Source organism: Chaetodon trifascialis, chromosome 24 (genome assembly GCF_039877785.1).
Source record: "Chaetodon trifascialis isolate fChaTrf1 chromosome 24, fChaTrf1.hap1, whole genome shotgun sequence".
Taxonomy (NCBI): Eukaryota; Metazoa; Chordata; class Actinopteri; order Chaetodontiformes; family Chaetodontidae; genus Chaetodon; species Chaetodon trifascialis.
In genome coordinates, this window is record NC_092079.1 from 12,278,329 (window position 1) to 12,294,719 (window position 16,391).

The 16,391-nt window shown below is 45.4% G+C and overlaps 3 protein-coding genes across 8 annotated transcripts in view; 1 reads left to right on the forward strand and 2 right to left on the reverse strand.

Annotated features, from left to right (window-relative positions):
• dmd (dystrophin) overlaps positions 1-9,322 on the forward strand; it is a 166,624-nt gene extending 157,302 nt beyond the window's left edge. For 4 of the 6 annotated variants that reach the window (XM_070994174.1, XM_070994172.1, XM_070994176.1 and 1 more), the window contains 7 exons: positions 188-253; positions 2,638-2,796; positions 3,484-3,727; positions 4,941-5,055; positions 5,304-5,393; positions 6,011-6,036; positions 7,032-9,322. In XM_070994174.1, the coding sequence (XP_070850275.1) occupies positions 188-253; positions 2,638-2,796; positions 3,484-3,727; positions 4,941-5,055; positions 5,304-5,393; positions 6,011-6,033 (697 nt within the window). In that variant the 3' untranslated portion in view covers positions 6,034-6,036; positions 7,032-9,322. The remainder of the gene's footprint in view (positions 1-187; positions 254-2,637; positions 2,797-3,483; positions 3,728-4,940; positions 5,056-5,303; positions 5,394-6,010; positions 6,037-7,031) is intronic. The other 2 variants (XM_070994173.1, XM_070994178.1) reach the window with 2 other exon arrangements.
• LOC139352111 (calcipressin-1-like) overlaps positions 1-16,391 on the reverse strand; it is a 248,609-nt gene that overhangs the window by 168,629 nt on the left and 63,589 nt on the right. The window lies entirely within an intron of this gene.
• LOC139328013 (adenosine receptor A1-like) lies at positions 11,345-13,543 on the reverse strand. Its single transcript, XM_070958121.1, has 4 exons — positions 13,364-13,543; positions 13,079-13,213; positions 12,307-12,491; positions 11,345-12,092 (listed from the first exon to the last, which is right to left on the reverse strand). The coding sequence occupies exons 1-4, from the start codon at positions 13,541-13,543 to the stop codon at positions 11,345-11,347; spliced, it is 1,248 nt and encodes a 415-aa protein (XP_070814222.1).

Below are 16,391 nucleotides of genomic sequence, written 5' to 3' on the forward strand. Positions count from 1 at the left end.
CAGCCTTCATTGAGTTGGTTAGAAGTTAGATGACCCATGACAGGACCTAACGAGTTTTCATATCAATCTGCACTTTAGATCACGCCCTGAAGAGCCACAGTCATATCCGTATTTTCCCTCTAGACTCTGCTAATTGCTCGACCTTTTGGTTTTGGGACTGACTGCTCTGTTTCTTCCCCCTCCGCAGGTTAGCAGAAATGGAGAATCGTAATGGCTCTTATCTGAATGACAGTATCTCACCCAATGAGAGCATGTGAGAACCGCTTTTTGTTTGTTTCTTTTGTTTTGCCAACCTCCTCACTCACTGATTGGCTCGCTGTGTGTGACCTGGCTCTGTCTTCTTTGTTTCCATTGGCTGGTTGTGTTTACAGTGTTTACATGTGCTCAGTGTTCTGAAAACAGGCTCATGAAATGGTGTTATTCCCGTTTGCATCATCATATCCCATACAGATATATTCCTTATATTACCAGGTGATATCAGCACATCTTGTGTTCATTGGATGAGATTTTCTCTGGGTGTTTATAATTGGGATATAAATGCAGCTCGTTAACAAAATCCCTGCATCCCAAGTAAAGAGAGTACGAGTAGGTCTGATATTCATCTGTTTAAACTCATCACTGTATCTATGCTTTTGCTTTCTCTGGTCCCCTTTCTTTGAAAAATGTTGTGTTTACAATAGGGCAAAGGAATTTCATTATTTTAAACAGGATGTTTTGCTTGGCACAGAGAGAGGAACAGAAAACTCTGGTCATCGTCAAAATCGTCGTGATCGCAGCGAGCGTCTTTGTCTTCTGAAGCGTTAAGGTCTCACCAGAAAAAGGCAGCGTTAACATGCCAACAAGCTGCCAGTCAGCACGTCACATATTTGCATTTCATTCAGTATTAACGGGGACGGGAAAGGTTCTCCGAGCTAGTTAGCCAAGTGACAGTTAGCTGAGTTGCTAATGGGATAATAAGTTCACACGGTTTATTCAACAGGCGTGTTTGTGATAGCAGCACTTTCCACTCTGACAGAGGAGGTTAAATAAGAGTCAAGAGGGCTTCCTATTGGTCAGCAGTGCAAATTCACTGCTCAAAGATTTAATGCAGATTTACTACACAGATAGTGATTACATTGAAATGGATCGATTTTGCAGCAAAATGTTGCTGCTGCTTTATTTCTCCATTTGAATTTCAGCACCAGCCAAAAACATCTGTGCATTCCAAAAGTCGCTTTTGTTTTTGCTCACAGTGAAGCTGCTGAAACCCCAGCAACGGTGCTTTTTTAACAGCCAGAGCCTCCAGATGCCCTGAAACTCGTAAATCCTGTTTACACCCGTCTGATGAGTCCAGATCGTTTAGTGTTTTATTCATCTCCTGCAGCGCGGTGGCTGCAACTCTACATCACAGAAATCCAGAATTAACAGCAGAGAAAAAACCCCTGATACAGAAATCAACAACAAATCAACAAATCGTGTTTATTATTTTTAATATTTTATAAGTGATTTAAGAGGTATTCCATCAGTTTGATATTAACTTGTATTAAGTTGTATGGAGGAGTGCGAAATAAAAGTAAATCAGTAGAGGCCGAGTCATCCTCACGAGACCCCAAAACCACTGGATCCTTCACTTCCCATAATGCAACTTGATGATATCTTTGGTTATACAGACTGTCCCTGTCTGACAAAGACCTGTATTTGTCAAGAGCCCCAGTTTATAATACATTTTTTGCAGCATCCCTAAAAATAAGACCAAGAAGCCACAAAGAAAATGATTGTTTTTGTTTTGTTGTTGTAAAATCTGAACGTATGTCACAGATGAACACAGAAAACAGCCTCTGGACGTGTTCAGATGCATGTATTTCAGTATGTTTTATGTATCTTATGTGCAAATCTATTTGCATTATATATTCAATGTGGCTGCAAGACAAATTTCCCTTGAGGGAATATGAAGCTGAAAATATAATAGATGCGCATGGAAGGACCTGAAATGACCTGCAAAGATAAACTTGTGATTAATACAATTACGAAGTTAAATATGGCTCCAGTGTAACGCACACCTTTCAACGTGAAGCGTGGTTGGTAAAGTGAGTAAGATGAGCAGGAAGCATCGAGAGGCTATTTTTAACCAGAGCTGAGAGCTACACACTCCTACCATAATGAGTTTTACTTTCAGTAAGTCAGCTTCACGTCATCTTAAAGGAGATTTGTTGTTTTCAAACAGCGCGTATCTGCAGCTCCTTTAGTATTCAGAGCGGAAGGTTGGCTGGGCTGAAAGCAGTGCAGTGAGCGCAGCGCCGGCTAAATACCTGGCCTGATTGAACTCCTCCAAAACACCGCGGGCCGCGCGTGTGATCGGTCAGAGCTGGCCAATCGAATCCCTCCGAAAATCCGGCGTCGCAGAAGCCAGCTCTGTCCTCTCTCTGTCCACACTGTGTTTTAGATTCTTCTTCTGTGGTGCAGACCTGTTCACTGCTGCAGTTTCATTCACTTGCTGATTTTCTTTTTCTTTATCTTCCTCTGTGTGTGTGTGCGTGCGTGTGCGTGTGCGTGTGCATACATGCACTGGCGTTTCTGTGGCGATGTGAATGTGTGTGTATGTCTGCCCATCACTGGTGGGTGTGTGCGCTGTGTGTGTGTGCATGCGTGCGTTTGCAGCGATGACGAGCACATGTTGATCCAGCACTACTGCCAGTCTCTGAACCAAGGCTCTCCTCTCAGCCAGCCCCGCAGCCCCGCCCAGATCCTCATCTCCATGGAAACGGAGGAGAAAGGAGAGCTGGAGAGGGTCCTCAATGACCTGGAGCTGGAGAACAGGTCAGAGAACAGCTCGTCTTTATCTCCTGTTGGCGATATGATAAGTTGTTAAACTGTCCTGATTTTGCACCAATAACAAAGAGCCTGACAGGTTCCTAAAAGTTCATGCGTTTCTACAACCAATGCTGTAAGTGTAAATGTGGCTTCTTCAGAGGTTTTCTCGTCTTCTCCAACCGGCCACACAAACCACGGCTTTAATTTGCATGTTTGCTTCAAGTGCAAGCTTGGATTTATGTGTTTATCTGACAGGGTTCAACAGGTTCTGAAAATGTCCATAATTACATTACACAAATTTTCAACCCCTGTAAAAATTCACTTTGTAAGGGCAGCCAAGTAGCAGCGTCCTCCTCTCTTGCCTTGTATTTCATCAGTCCGAGAATACAAATGTCCTCAAATATGAGTCAGTGAAGACTGTGGCTGTGAACTGCAGATATTTAGCAGACACAGTCCTGTGTTATCCCTCCTGATGTGCTTCCTCCTCTCAGCCCTCCCTTTCATACCAACAAGGGGATATTGTTTAAACTTGGGGGAAAAGATAAAAAGTGGCTGCCTCATGCATGGGGGGTGGCTGTTCCTGATGGATGTTTGCTGTTTTGTTTATATCCACAGTGACCCAGCTTCCCCTCTATAATCAATAAAACACACGCCTGTCAGATTAAGAGTCTCGTTCCTCTGCCTTCACCGCAGGAAGCTACAGTCTGAGTACGACCGTCTGAAGAAGGCCCACGACAGGAAGGGCCTGTCCCCGCTGCCGTCACCCCCGGAGATGCTCCCGGTGTCACCGCAGAGCGCGCGCGACGCCGAGCTCATCGCCGAGGCCAAACTCCTGCGGCAGCACAAAGGACGTCTGGAAGCCCGGATGCAGATACTGGAGGACCACAACAAACAGCTGGAGTCCCAACTGCACCGGCTCAGACAGCTGCTCGAGCAGGTACTCGTCCACGGACTCACACTGGGGCACCCACAAGTCTTCACGGCTCTAAACATGACACGTTTGCCCTTTTGAACTATTGGAACAGTTGCTTGTTGTTGTCACAGCAGCTAACGTTAGCGCTGCTGATTAGCTTTCATCTGTTGTTTCTTCACTTTATTTCCCAGCCTGCACTTTCTCATCCAAACGTAAATTACAATACCGTCCCCTCACGATGAGCACGGCCACCACTTCACACGTAATGCTCACCTGACCTGGGCCCAGCCTGGAGCTGACTGACCTTTTAAAATGTGGATCCAGGTCTGGGGTCCTCAGGTTGGGGTCTGCCCATGAACACCTATTACATACCTCAGTGCTTTTCAAAACATTAGCACTCAGCATCATGTGCAAAACCATGTGATGTTTGACCCATATCATGTCAACCCCAGCGGCTGATGAAGGTGGTCATGGGCCCCGAGGCTGCACTTTTTCAAGGGTCTCCTGTCGTCGCTTATTAGACAGAACTGAGTAATTCAACCAAACATTTTAAGCAGTAGCCCGCTGGAAATATGACACAGCACAAGGATGCGTACATAGCAAAGCACACAGGCAGAGGCAGGCCATAAACACACACAACGCGGGTTTGATGGCGACCCTCCTGACAGCAGGGAGAGCTCGTTTGTTTGTTGTATTCGGCCTTTTAGCGTCCACCAAAGCTTCCACGACGAGACAGAAACATCAGCTGTGTGAGGAGACCGTAACCGTCCTCACATCAATACAAGACGCAAACGTAAATGTCATATTTCCATCGTGGTTTCCATCATTCGAGGTTTGACTGGAGGGCTTTTAATCGTCTTCTCCTGCAGCGGATTAACAGCAGTTCAGAGTGAGTGAGCGTGGCTGAGTTTTAGAGTAAAGCCGCTTCAGATCCCTCGCCGGACTGTGTTCAAAATCATGACAAAACTGCCTTTGAGTGCCCTTGAGCAAGGCAGCGAACCCTCACAGAGCTCAGCTAGTGTCCGGGATTAAAAAAGCAAAGTTGATGTGAAGTTTCCCACCAGTGAGCTGAGCTCCTCCGCAGTCTGCCTGCCAGTAACAGCTGACCGGGGATCAGGCCAACTCCTCGGTCCCACACACACACTCTTCACTTTCGACTCCTCTAATTAAGCCGTGCGGCACGGCTGCCAATTTGTTTTGTATCTAATGTGTGTGTGTGTCTATGTGTGTGTGTCAGACTGATTCCAAGGTGAACGGCACAGCTCTGTCCTCTCCTTCCACCTCCTCTCAGCGGTCCGACTCCTCCCTCCCTCTGCTCCGCGTGGCCGCCAGCCAGACTACTGACACAATGGGTAAGAACACACACACTCACACACACACTCCCACTTATATCCTTTAATTTGCATCCACCCTTTTAAAAGCACGCCGGCTATAAATAGAGATGTAAGCAGAGATGTGTGCTTTCACAGCTTGTAGAGACCACGCTGTTATTGTTCTACACCGGACTCGGTGCTCTGCTTCATCATGTTGGTGCGCGTGAACAATGTGACTGGGCATCAGTTCAGCGGCGTGGAAACACTTCATCTGCTTCCTGTTTCAGGTGACGATGAGCTGTCCAGCCCTTCCCAAGATGCATCTGGGCTGGAGGAAGTGATGGAACAGCTCAACAATTCTTTCCCTCATAGCCAGGGTATGAAACACCCACACTGACACCAGCTCGTCTTCAATAGTACAATAGGTGATACTTGAAATTTTGAAGGAGCCGACAGAATAACTGGCCTGAAATCAGATATGAGACAATAAATGCAGTCTTGTTTTTCCCCTGAAAGGATAAGAATATGTTTTTGAATGAACCCTTTTAGGTGAAGCGCTCCTTCAGGCGTTCAAAACAGAGGAAAGAGGAAAGTTTGCAGCTTTGATCTCATTAAAAGTGTAACTCAGCTAATTAGCAGAAAGATGAGCATTTCTAGGTAACTGTAGCCTAAAGAGTGGAGAGCAGGTGTGTGAGTGTGTGTGTGATAATGAGCTCTGTCCTCTGGATTTTTCTCAGCTTGTGTACTTCATCAGATACAGTGGACTTAGCATTATATACTGTACACATGTCTTTAAAGCCGTCAGCTACAGGTGGAGGTAACCTCGTATGTGTGTTCAGGAACAAAGCATCGTCAGTCACAGGGAGGGTAAACGCTCAGATAAAAGCCCCTCACACTTCTTTCTTTCTTCCGTAACCAACACAACGCTGATTGTTTTCTCCTTCTTCTTTTCTTCCTTTCTTTTCTTCCTTTCCTCTTGTTCTCCGTGAGCCAGGAGGGAGAAGGGGACACCCATGAGAGGTTAGTGGCTCAACCTTCTCTCCCTCTCCGCCTCCTCATCCCGTTTCCCCACCTTGACGGAGAATTTTCACTGCATGCGAGCACCATGCACACGAAGTCTCGAGAGAAATCTAATAATTGGCTTAATAATGAGGCTGCTGCAGCAAGTAGATCCAAATACCTGTCCTCCCTCCTTCCCTGTGTTTAATTTCCTTTCCCTTTCCTGTCCGCTGTCATGCTGCTGCTCCGTTGGTCACAGCAGGGAGTCGAGTTAGCGCCGTAGCTGCGTAAGCTGCCATGTGTGCAGACATCTCCGTATGTATTGGGGATGGGATGATGCGTTGAAAATGTGGCGCACTCACAGGAAGATTCAGCCACAATTTCAGGCGATAAACGTAGTCATTGGTGTTTCTGAGGCTTAACTATGAGGGGGTAGATTTGTGGGCAGCAGCAGCGGATGTCTTATTGAGTTTTAGTGTTGCTTTAGCCATGAACACTGGCTGCCACACCGCTCTTTGTCTACGCTGCCTGACAGGGGAAGATATCGCCGTCGCTCCCTGCTGTGCTGAGCTTGGCGCTTCCTTGGTGCAGACATCACCCCTGCACATATTGAACATCCACCCTCTGGGTTGATTCAAGGCTGCTGGGCTTTGGTAGTGTGGCCCTGTGGGTGGCAGCACTGAGGTCCACACTGAGATATCTCACCAGCTGTTGGAAAGATTATCAGGTTTTATCAGGTCAAAGTCCAGATACCTCTAAAACTAATGAGCCTTAGCTGTACTTTGTGTTTGATGCTAATGAGCAACATGCTAACACACTGCTGAACATGGTAAACATTATAACTGCTAACTATGTTAGTCATTAAGCTCAAAGCGCCATTGTGCCTGTGTATGGCGTCACAGAGCGGCTAGCGTGGCTGTAGACTCCTCGGCTTGTTCCTGTCTCTGCCGTCGTGTCCGCTTGTCGCTGTCGGCGTCTCTGTCTCGTCTAAGCGTCTCCTCCTCTTCTCTCTGCAGGTCCCAGCATTGGCAGTTTGTTCCACATGGCCGACGATCTGGGCCGAGCCATGGAGTCACTGGTCAGCGTGATGACAGACGAGCAGAGCGCCGAACAGCACGAGGCCCTGCCCTTCTGATCCCGCCCCCACCTCAACCTTCAGCCCCACGCCCCGCCCCTCCCCCCTCTCCTCCCCTCCCTACCTGTCGCATGCTTTTCTAGTCAAAACAACTGGATCGGAAACACAGTTTACAAAGAGAATATATAACGTCTATTTTTGTGAAGGATTGCGGTTCCAGCAATGACGCGTACAAAACAAAAGAAAAACATTATAACTTGTAGATTTCAGTAGTTTCTTAAAACGTCCCGAAGTTGTTTTATTATTAACAGAGGCTGGTTTTTAAACTTCTATGCAATTGTATAAAACAAGAGTGGGGTTTTGGGGGCGGGGGGGTCAAAGAGAGATGAGATACAAATCCGTGTGTTCAGTGTGGTAGAATATTTGCCATCTCTTTGTAATTGGGGAAACAGCTAAAGCATTTCAGACATTTGTATCAAAAAGAGAATGATTGTAATCATAAGGGTGCTTTCTAAGAGGAAAATGTCTTTCTACAACAGCGTACACTACTGTCAAGGTAATGCAGGCATCCTGGATCTTTACAGTACGTTGTCTGTGAGTGTGTGTGCGTGCGTGTGTGTGCGTGTGGTGGTGCCTAATTTCCACATTACATTACAGCTTTTTTTTTTTTTTTTTGGCTTTGGCTGAAAAACCTCATGTTATATTTGAATTCTTCATTTATCCACTCATCCGTCCATCTATTCATCCATCAGTTGGCAACAGTTTTCATCCCTGTAATCCTTTTCAAAGCAGTGTGCTGTGTGCTGTAATGGGCCTGATTCAACACTGAGGCAAGTCAACAGAGTCACGTCAAAACTTAGCACATGATGAGAAATCGTGGGCGAACCTTTAAACACACTGGATCCTACATTTCCCACAATGCAACTCTTTCAGACCCTTTCTGTCGGGTAAACACCTCTGTCTTATAGTGCAGACTTAAGTTCATAAATTTAAAGCCTCCAAGATCAAGCCATTGTAACCCTGATGACATCACTGTGAGGTCATCAGGGTTATTTTCTCTCAGCCTATGGGAAGCTTTCTTCACAGGCTGAGCAGTAAAAACCCCACGACAAGCAATTTCTTGATACGTTGAATAATAGATAATGCACACGCTCCAGTCTATCAGTATTACCTGTGACCATCTTCAGTAGTTTATTCCCTTTCTGGAGAAAAATATTGAAAAGCTGCCATTACTGAGTGTTTCTAAGGTACATTTATGTTCAGTTCTGCGTCGCCAGGATGCCTCTGAGGTGTCTTCAGGGCCTGTTGAGCACACACAGTACACTGTGTACTGGTCTTTAAACTGACAGCGTTCTGTTCGAGGAACTTAAAAGAATGTTATTTTGATTGAATCTGAGCACTACAGTGTTACAAGGCTGCTAGTTGAGATGATTTGTGAGGAATTTTTCTGTTAACAGAGAAATATTTGAGTTTTAGGATGCCCGGTAACGTAAGCTCTACCTCGTATGAATTGTCCAAGTCTGGTCCGGAGGCAATTTCTCTACTGTACTCAATCCACACGCCTCTCAGATTGTTAATTGATAAAAATTGATTATTGCTGGCTGATTGATTCATGTCAGATATTCTGTATATCGCTCCATACATGTTCAAGTGCACTGTAGGAGCCTCCGATCTGAATGTTTGGATGCATTCACTGCATTTCTCATCTCTGTCATAGATTTATATGACTCAGTTATAAAAACTAGCATTTTACACAGATGAATCCGTGTGCACTACTGTCATACCTGGGACGTACTAGATATTTGTTTTTCGGTCTGGAGAATGCGTTTGTTGTAGCAGAGTGTTACATTTTGGTTAAACAGCTACTTTGTTTTGTGCTGTGTGAGGTGTTACGATATTAGCATGTGTGACTAAAGTAAACTCCATCCTTATTTAATGTATAACCACTCAGAGAAGTCCGTGGTGAGCATCTCGGCGTCGTACACTCGTGTGTTTTTGGCATCATATTCTTTCAGCATGATCCAAACGGGTTTGTTTTGATCCAGACACTGAATTTGATGGGTTTCTTTGTTGTTTTTTCATTTCTAACATTTGTGTTTCAGTCTCACATCATTTTTCAAATAACGCGTCAATACTTCACAACATATCAGATTCCACCAAATATATGCCTTACTACTGTATTATAAAATGCTTTACTGTATATCAATAAAGCACGCAGTTATGTTGATTTGACTGGCCTCTTTGAGTCACTCTTTGTTGTGTTTACTGTTTAACCAGGACTAGAATAAGTGCAAGGTACATCTTACCTAAATGTTTTTTAACCACCAGAAACATTTGGCAGGCCAAACTGAGCCATATGGTGGGTCAGCTTTGGCCAGTAGGCCCCACTGTGGGCCCTCCTGATCTACACACATGACCTCAAATCTGGGGCAAAGTGCAAAGTAGTGCATTTTAACTTAGTAGAAACACATATTTCCTGTGTACAATGTAAACAATTAAATGACCATATAAAATGGAATAAACACAAAAAAAAAGAAAAGTCTTAAATCATCCGGCCTCGGGACAGTAGACGGCCCGCGAGACAATTCATAAACACAAAAAAGCAGTTGCTTTTTCCCCTATTGATGAAGAAAATAACATTGAATAGCAAATGAGGCCCTTTTTCCGAGCGGTCCGTGAACACAACACATCATACGCGTCGCGGGTGGTACTACGTCACTGCATCATGGCGCCACTAATCAAAAACAGACGGAGACGCCGAGTGCCGCTCTTTCCAAAAGATATGGACAAAATACTTTTTTTTTCTTGTTCAAGTAAGAAAAAACAAGTGAGTGTGTCGAAGCTAGTTTGTGGGGACGAGTTCACATTGATGAAAAAGGTTAATATGAAGAGCTACTACAGCGACAAACATGCTAACATGGATTAGCTACACGGGCTAACGCGCTGGGACAAAGTTAGCTAACGCTCTTCGGTGGAGTTTGGGAGCCCGACAAGCAGCTTTGACAGACCGCATCCTGACAGAGTCTAACTAAAACCTCATTCAGGAGAATTTGTGAAGGAGTGTCTTGTTGCTGCTGCGGAGCTGCTAGCATCACAAAGTAACACTGAATGAAGGGAAACCTGACGTGGAAACTCAGTGATAGCAAGTCATTTAGCCTTCATGGTGGACTCAGAGCTGAACCTTAAGCTACAGCCAGCTTCTCAGCTCTGAAATTAAAGCTGTGGCAGCTGGAAAGAGGAAACATTGCGTTTTCCTATTCTGCATGAGCAAAAGCTGCTATGACATCTGAATACGCCGCTGAATGTGGAAACAGCTGATGTGTCCGACAACATACAACATGAAATCATTGAGCTGCAGAGCAACAACCAACTACTGTGAGCAGCTGACCCAAACCTGGAAAACCAGCTGGGAGTAGCATCATCATCGTCGTCGTTGTTACCATCAGCCATCGCAGAGGTTAGTGTGATATATGTGGTAAACAATTTAGTCTTGATGGCATTCTGCTATTGGGTGTTAACAATAAGTTAATTTAATTTTACGCGCAATATTTCCTTGTAAGACTTGTTTATTCCAGTGAAATATGTAACCTTGGGTGTATATAAGATTTAGCTATCTATTATTATTAATATATATTTATTGTAGACAACATAAATTTGTTATGAAATGTGACGCATTACTGTACATCTCTTAGAGCCCTTTCATCTTTTAAAGCAGCATTATTTTCTTTGGATATGGTTAATATGGCAGCAAATAGTTTCTTATGTACACGTCCAGCCACAGAGCAACTCTAGCATTCATTTGAAGTCACGTTTGGTCCACCTGGTGAGTGTAAGTCCAGCATTCGCTCTCCTTTTAGTCGTGTTTTGGTCTTCAACTCCTGAGGAAAATCTCTGGCTATTTAGCTGCTAAACATCCTGCTATATCCACCAGCTGGCTGGCAGTTTTGTCTGCTGTGTGGTGCAGAGCAGGTTGTGTACTGTGGGAATATGAGGGCTTTTTCACTGAAAACACTGCTGAGGAGAAAGTGCCCGACCTCCTGTGGGATTGGAGGCCTGTTATTGGCTGATTTCAGTGCTCGAGGAAGGATGTTAGGGAGTTATTTTACAGTCACAGGGAGTCACTGCACTCTCAAGAATCACACTTTGATCAAAGTTGCCTTTGGCTCCTTAAACAAAATCTAGTAAACTCCACTTTTCATAGAAGTTTCAGACACACAGACACCGGCCCTCAGCGCTGAGACCTCCACTGCAGCTCTACTGGTGTCTCGGCCGAACGCTCCGCAATCCTCTCCACATTCCCACCAGAGTGCGTCGGAAAGACCTCATCCTGTATGCATACAGGATTGGGTTGAGGGCCGAGTTGGAATGGGAAAGCAAAATGGCTGCTAGCGTGATCGACATGGGCACGTCACACTGCGGCCAGAAGAGCAGGACACAGTTAATGAGGTTGATGGGCATCCAGCACACCATGAAGAGAAACAGGATCATGAAGAGGGAGGTGGCCTTACGGAGCTCCTGAAAGGTGCGAATGTTGGATTTGGACTTGGTGCTGGTCTCCCCTGAACGGGGGTCAGCAGGGGCACCGCTGAAGCTGGTAGATCCAGCTGTGGCGATCCTGAGCCCTGGCTTTGTGAACACAGTGGTGGTCTCAGTTTCAATGAGAGACCCAGAGCCAGACTCCACTTCTTTCCCCGCCCTCACTTCCACCTTGGATTTTCTCACATGCCCGGTTTCTACTCCCGTCCTCATGTCTGCTCCACCTTCCGTGGTTCCCCCAGCAGTTGAGCTCCCAGTGTCCTCTGTCCCACTGCTCCCACTACCAGCAGTGGTCGTTTCCTCTGCGCTTCCCCTGGCCATGGCGACGCGTCTGATCTGTTGGCGGATGGTGAGGAAGATGTGGCCGTAGATGATGAACATGGCCACCAGCGGCACCAGGAAGAAGCAGAAGAAGTTGATGTAGACCATGTAGGCCATGTCCACCACACAGGTGAAGATACAGTAACTGGAATGACAGGGAGGCATATAGTTTATATTTATGTATTAGCATATAATGCATTAATTCATTCATCCATTCAGTCATTTATTCAGTCAGTCCTTGTAATAAGCCTTCTTCTTGCAGTTTTGTTACCATTCACTCTTGAATTTACTATCTATGGCAGTGACTCTGCTCCCGTCCCATCCATTCATCCGTCCATCTTCCGCCCTCATCCTCTTACTTAGAGTTTGGCGGTCGTCTTTGCGGGTCCATGAGGGGCACGGAGCCGGAGATGGCTGCCAGTCCCCAGGTGACCAGCAGAGCCAGCCGGGCGTTCCTGGGGCTCATGACACGCTGGTACTTGAAGGGCAGAAGGATGGCCATGTAACGCTCCACTGCTACTGCTAACATACTCAGGATGGAGCTCTGGAGAAGAAAGGACCATACAACCAGGTCTTTAGCAGAATGACTTGGATGCCATATTTCTCGTGATGCTGTAGAGTCCAAACTTAGGATTGTTGGCGTTGTGTGAGGGCTCCGGGTGAGTCTTTAGAAGTTGTGGACAAATGCTAACATAAAGGCAGCAGGGTGAGAGTTATTTTTTTCAGGTTAGAGCTCCTCAGAATATCTGTGCAGGTCCCTGACCATCACTCACATTAGCTATCAAAGTTAAATTATCTGCAAAGTTAATTAACCACACGTTCACCCTGCGACCAACAATGGTGCAGACGGGGGTATTTAACCAACATTAATGTCTTTATTACTTAATAATTGTCAGGAAGCCCACTTGAAGTCTGGGCAAAGTGTCAATCACTGTGTGTGTGCTTTCTGTAGTAGCTTTCATTTATTTCATATTCACAGAGTGACTGGAGCTGTGCCTGCATATGATAAATAACATTTTTAGTGTTTGAAGTGCAGAGCTTTTACATCTTGCCAATATCAGATTATGTGTATGTGCCCTCCAGACATCCACATGTTATCAGTTACCAAAGCCACCAGGTAAACGTTCCTACCTGTGTGAGCACTATCAGGATGCTGAGCATCACCAGGCAGAGGGGAAGGTTATGGCGAGGTTGGCCCAGGTCGGTTAGCACTGCGCAGGGAATGGCCACCAATCCCACCAGGATGTCCGCCACTGCCAGCGATACCTTGACACACACGCACACGGAGTAAAACACACTTTTGGTCCTTTAGATATCCACTGGTAGTTTTCCCAAAACACATATTTGAGGATTATGATAAACATCCCGTGTTTCAGGTTGGGGTGAAACAGACTTTAGAGCAACAGATTTTCTCACCAGGAAGTAGTTGGTGACAGTGCGAAGTTTCTTGTTGTGGCTGACAGCCAGACAAACCAAGAAGTTTCCTATGATGGCCAACACAGCGATGACGAGCTCAGTGGCGATGTAAAGCCCTTTAAAACGGGGTTGGTATCCGTACGGCATCTCAGCCGTGCAGCTCTCAGCAGTCGTATTCATGATGAGGGGAAGCTTCCAGTCATGGAAAACCTGCGTGCAAGGACAGAAAGCCAGTGTTTAAATCTGCAGAAGAGTAAGTCAGCAAGTAAAACTGCACCACAGAGAGCCATCAGCTCATGATGAAGTCTATAAAATGGATGGGAGGATGTCCTGTGTGTTTTCTGAAGTATGATTACCAGTTAAACCAGGCCTGCTTCGAGAAACTGGGCTTATTTTAGAGAAATTCTGATTTATTAAGGAGCTTTACATAAGGATGTCCTAGTTTTCAGGCTCGGCTTCACCTCAGGCTTAACCAGAGGTACGACCAATCTGTCAGACTGAAACACTTTGTTTTCTCCAAAGTTTGCAGCACCTATTAAATTTTAATGGAAACGTTCTAAAAATCTGAGCTCGTCTCCTCAGCAGAAGCTGCACTGTGATTAAAATGAAGCAGACAAACAACTTTGAAGTGTGACTTGCAGCCAGTAGGTGATCTGGGGGGGGGGGGGGGGGGGGCTGTCCTTCTTGTTAGCAAAATGACCAAAACCCCCCCCCCGATACAGGTTAGAGTCTGTGACTGTGTATTGATAAACCCATGGAGCTGTCCGTGGTGCTGATGTGCCTTTTCCTCTGAGCGCGCACACATCCACACAGCTGGCGGATTTACTGAACCCCCTGCAATGATGGAGGTAGTGCAGGGTGTAAAATATGTTGAAAATCAGCTTTGTAAGTGTTTGATGAGGAAGGAAGCGCACCCGATATGTTTGTTGTCAGTGCGCTTTGGTGAGAAACAGCGACTGTAAACATACCTTTGAGTGAAATGAAAGAAAGCTGACTATGAAAAACACAAGAGCGACACAGCCATTATACAGTCCAAGTCAAAACTGATGGAGAACTTTAGTTTGGAGAAAATATCTTATTAGCAGGTGGCAGTCTGAACTCACCGCTGGTTCTCAGCATGCTGCCAAAAGTTCCTTTTTTGACTCGCTAATAATGGCATTTTTATTTTATAGCAGCTGTTTTTTTGCTTTAATGTTTTATTCCCCGTCGTGTAGCGCGTTTGATTCGGCTGCTCTGCGGCTGTGAGGATCACAGTTTGTCTCGACTTCTCCTCACCGTGAACTGATGTGACCTGCGCTCGATGCCGAGATCGCAGGCACAAGTTCACCTCCGTCCAAGGTGCACGGCGAAGTTAGAAGTTGCAGCACGTGTGAAACCTTATAGCATGAAAGGGAATAACGGTGAGAAAGGCAGAGAATAAAATCCCTGACTGATGCCGACAAGAGGCAGAAAAACCACCGTTTCTTGTTCTTATGAAGCCCTGAAGTTTCAGACGCGGTTGTGTCTGTCTCTGCGGAGAACACTGTGTAAAGGACATTGTGTTCTCTCCGTCTTATTTTGGAACACAAAGAGGACGGTATGAAAGAGGTGTGCAAAGCATCCACTTAATTTGTCCTCTGCTTCTGAGAAAGACGTTTCTATCTGTCGTGCACGGGCTGAATTTAGCTGAGGAGGAGCTATGAAAGGAGGTTGTTATGAAGCTCTCTCTGTGGCCTTTGTGCTGACCAACTGAGCGGTGAAAATTGCTCCTGATAAGGCACAAAGACAACAAACACAGACCCAAGTGTTGACTATTTACACACACTGATAGGGATTCGAACCTGCTGCTTGTTGCTGTTGCTGTGCACACATTCAAATAGATGGTGTGAATTAAGGCTCGCAGATAGAAGCAAAACAGGCAGAATTAACAGGACGGAGCAGGAGGTGAATTTCTGCAGTTGTGCATAAGTGAGCAGGGACTGTCCACAGATTGTTAGCATGGGGAGGGGGGCAGGGGCAGCAGCAGTTGGGTCCAGAGGGGCTTCAGCACTTTATGTTATCACTGCATCCATCAATATGACAGCCTGTGAACGTGCGTCATGTTTACAGCTGACACGGTTATTTGATTAATCGATGGACAGTTTTGATCGTCATTTTATCCTCTTGTTCATTTTATACCAAATATTTGCGAGCATCAGCTTCTAAAAGGTGAGAATTTCCAGCTTTTTCAGACGTCTCTCAGACTCCCTCGTTGGAAATGTTAATTGATGAATTGATAAAATAATTGACAGAGTAATTGATGATGAACTTAATTATTAGTTGCAGGTCGAGTTATGTTCCCGGTTAGCTTTATTTACCCTGTGATACATTTAATTTTTACTTTTTATTCTGCAGATTCAAAAGATTTTGGTATTGCTGGAAAAGTGACACGCTGTCAGAAAGATAACGATCAGTCACACAGCTTAGATAACAATAATAACAAAGTGCTATAAACCAATATCGCCGTGTCAAATTCATGCATACATAGTACTATTTTGGTGGATGTAGTAAAATTCAGGTGTACCCACCTGTGCTAGGCTTCAGGTGCGGTCATCACACAGTCTGGGAGGTCCAGACCATCCAGGACACTGAAGCAATGCGAGGTTAATGCAGGAGACGTATCTGAGTTCACTGATGTGTACAATGCTCTGAGAGGAAAAAGGGGCAGGAGGAGCATCTACTGCTGGGATGAAACCACACCTTCCTCTGTTTTTTATTCCATCCCTCTCTTTCTTACACGGGAGATAAAGAGAGATAATGCAGAATACGTCACGCTCCGGCCTGTTGAATGGACGTCAGCAGTGTCCACACTGCTCTGGATCGGGGTGGAATGGAAAAGCAGATATGATCCGGACAAAACAAACATGTCATATTAAATTTGAAATTACGTTCGCTCGACTTGCTCTTTGATGCTTGATACGCCTGTGAAGAACAATGAGGAGGAAGCCAAAACATATTTGACGTGCAGCGAAGACAAGAAACAAGTGTGCTTACATGACATAAATTAAAT

Coding starts and splice junctions, on each gene's coding strand:
- LOC139328013 (XM_070958121.1), bottom strand. CDS start 13,543: ATGAATACGACTGCTGAGAGCTGCACGGCTGAGATGCCGTACGGATAC. Junction 13,214..13,363: donor CTGTCACCAACTACTTCCTG/GTGAGAAAATCT, acceptor GTGTGTGTCAAG/GTATCGCTGGCAGTGGCGGA. Junction 12,093..12,306: donor AGACGACCGCCAAACTCTAA/GTAAGAGGATGA, acceptor CTGTCATTCCAG/TTACTGTATCTTCACCTGTG.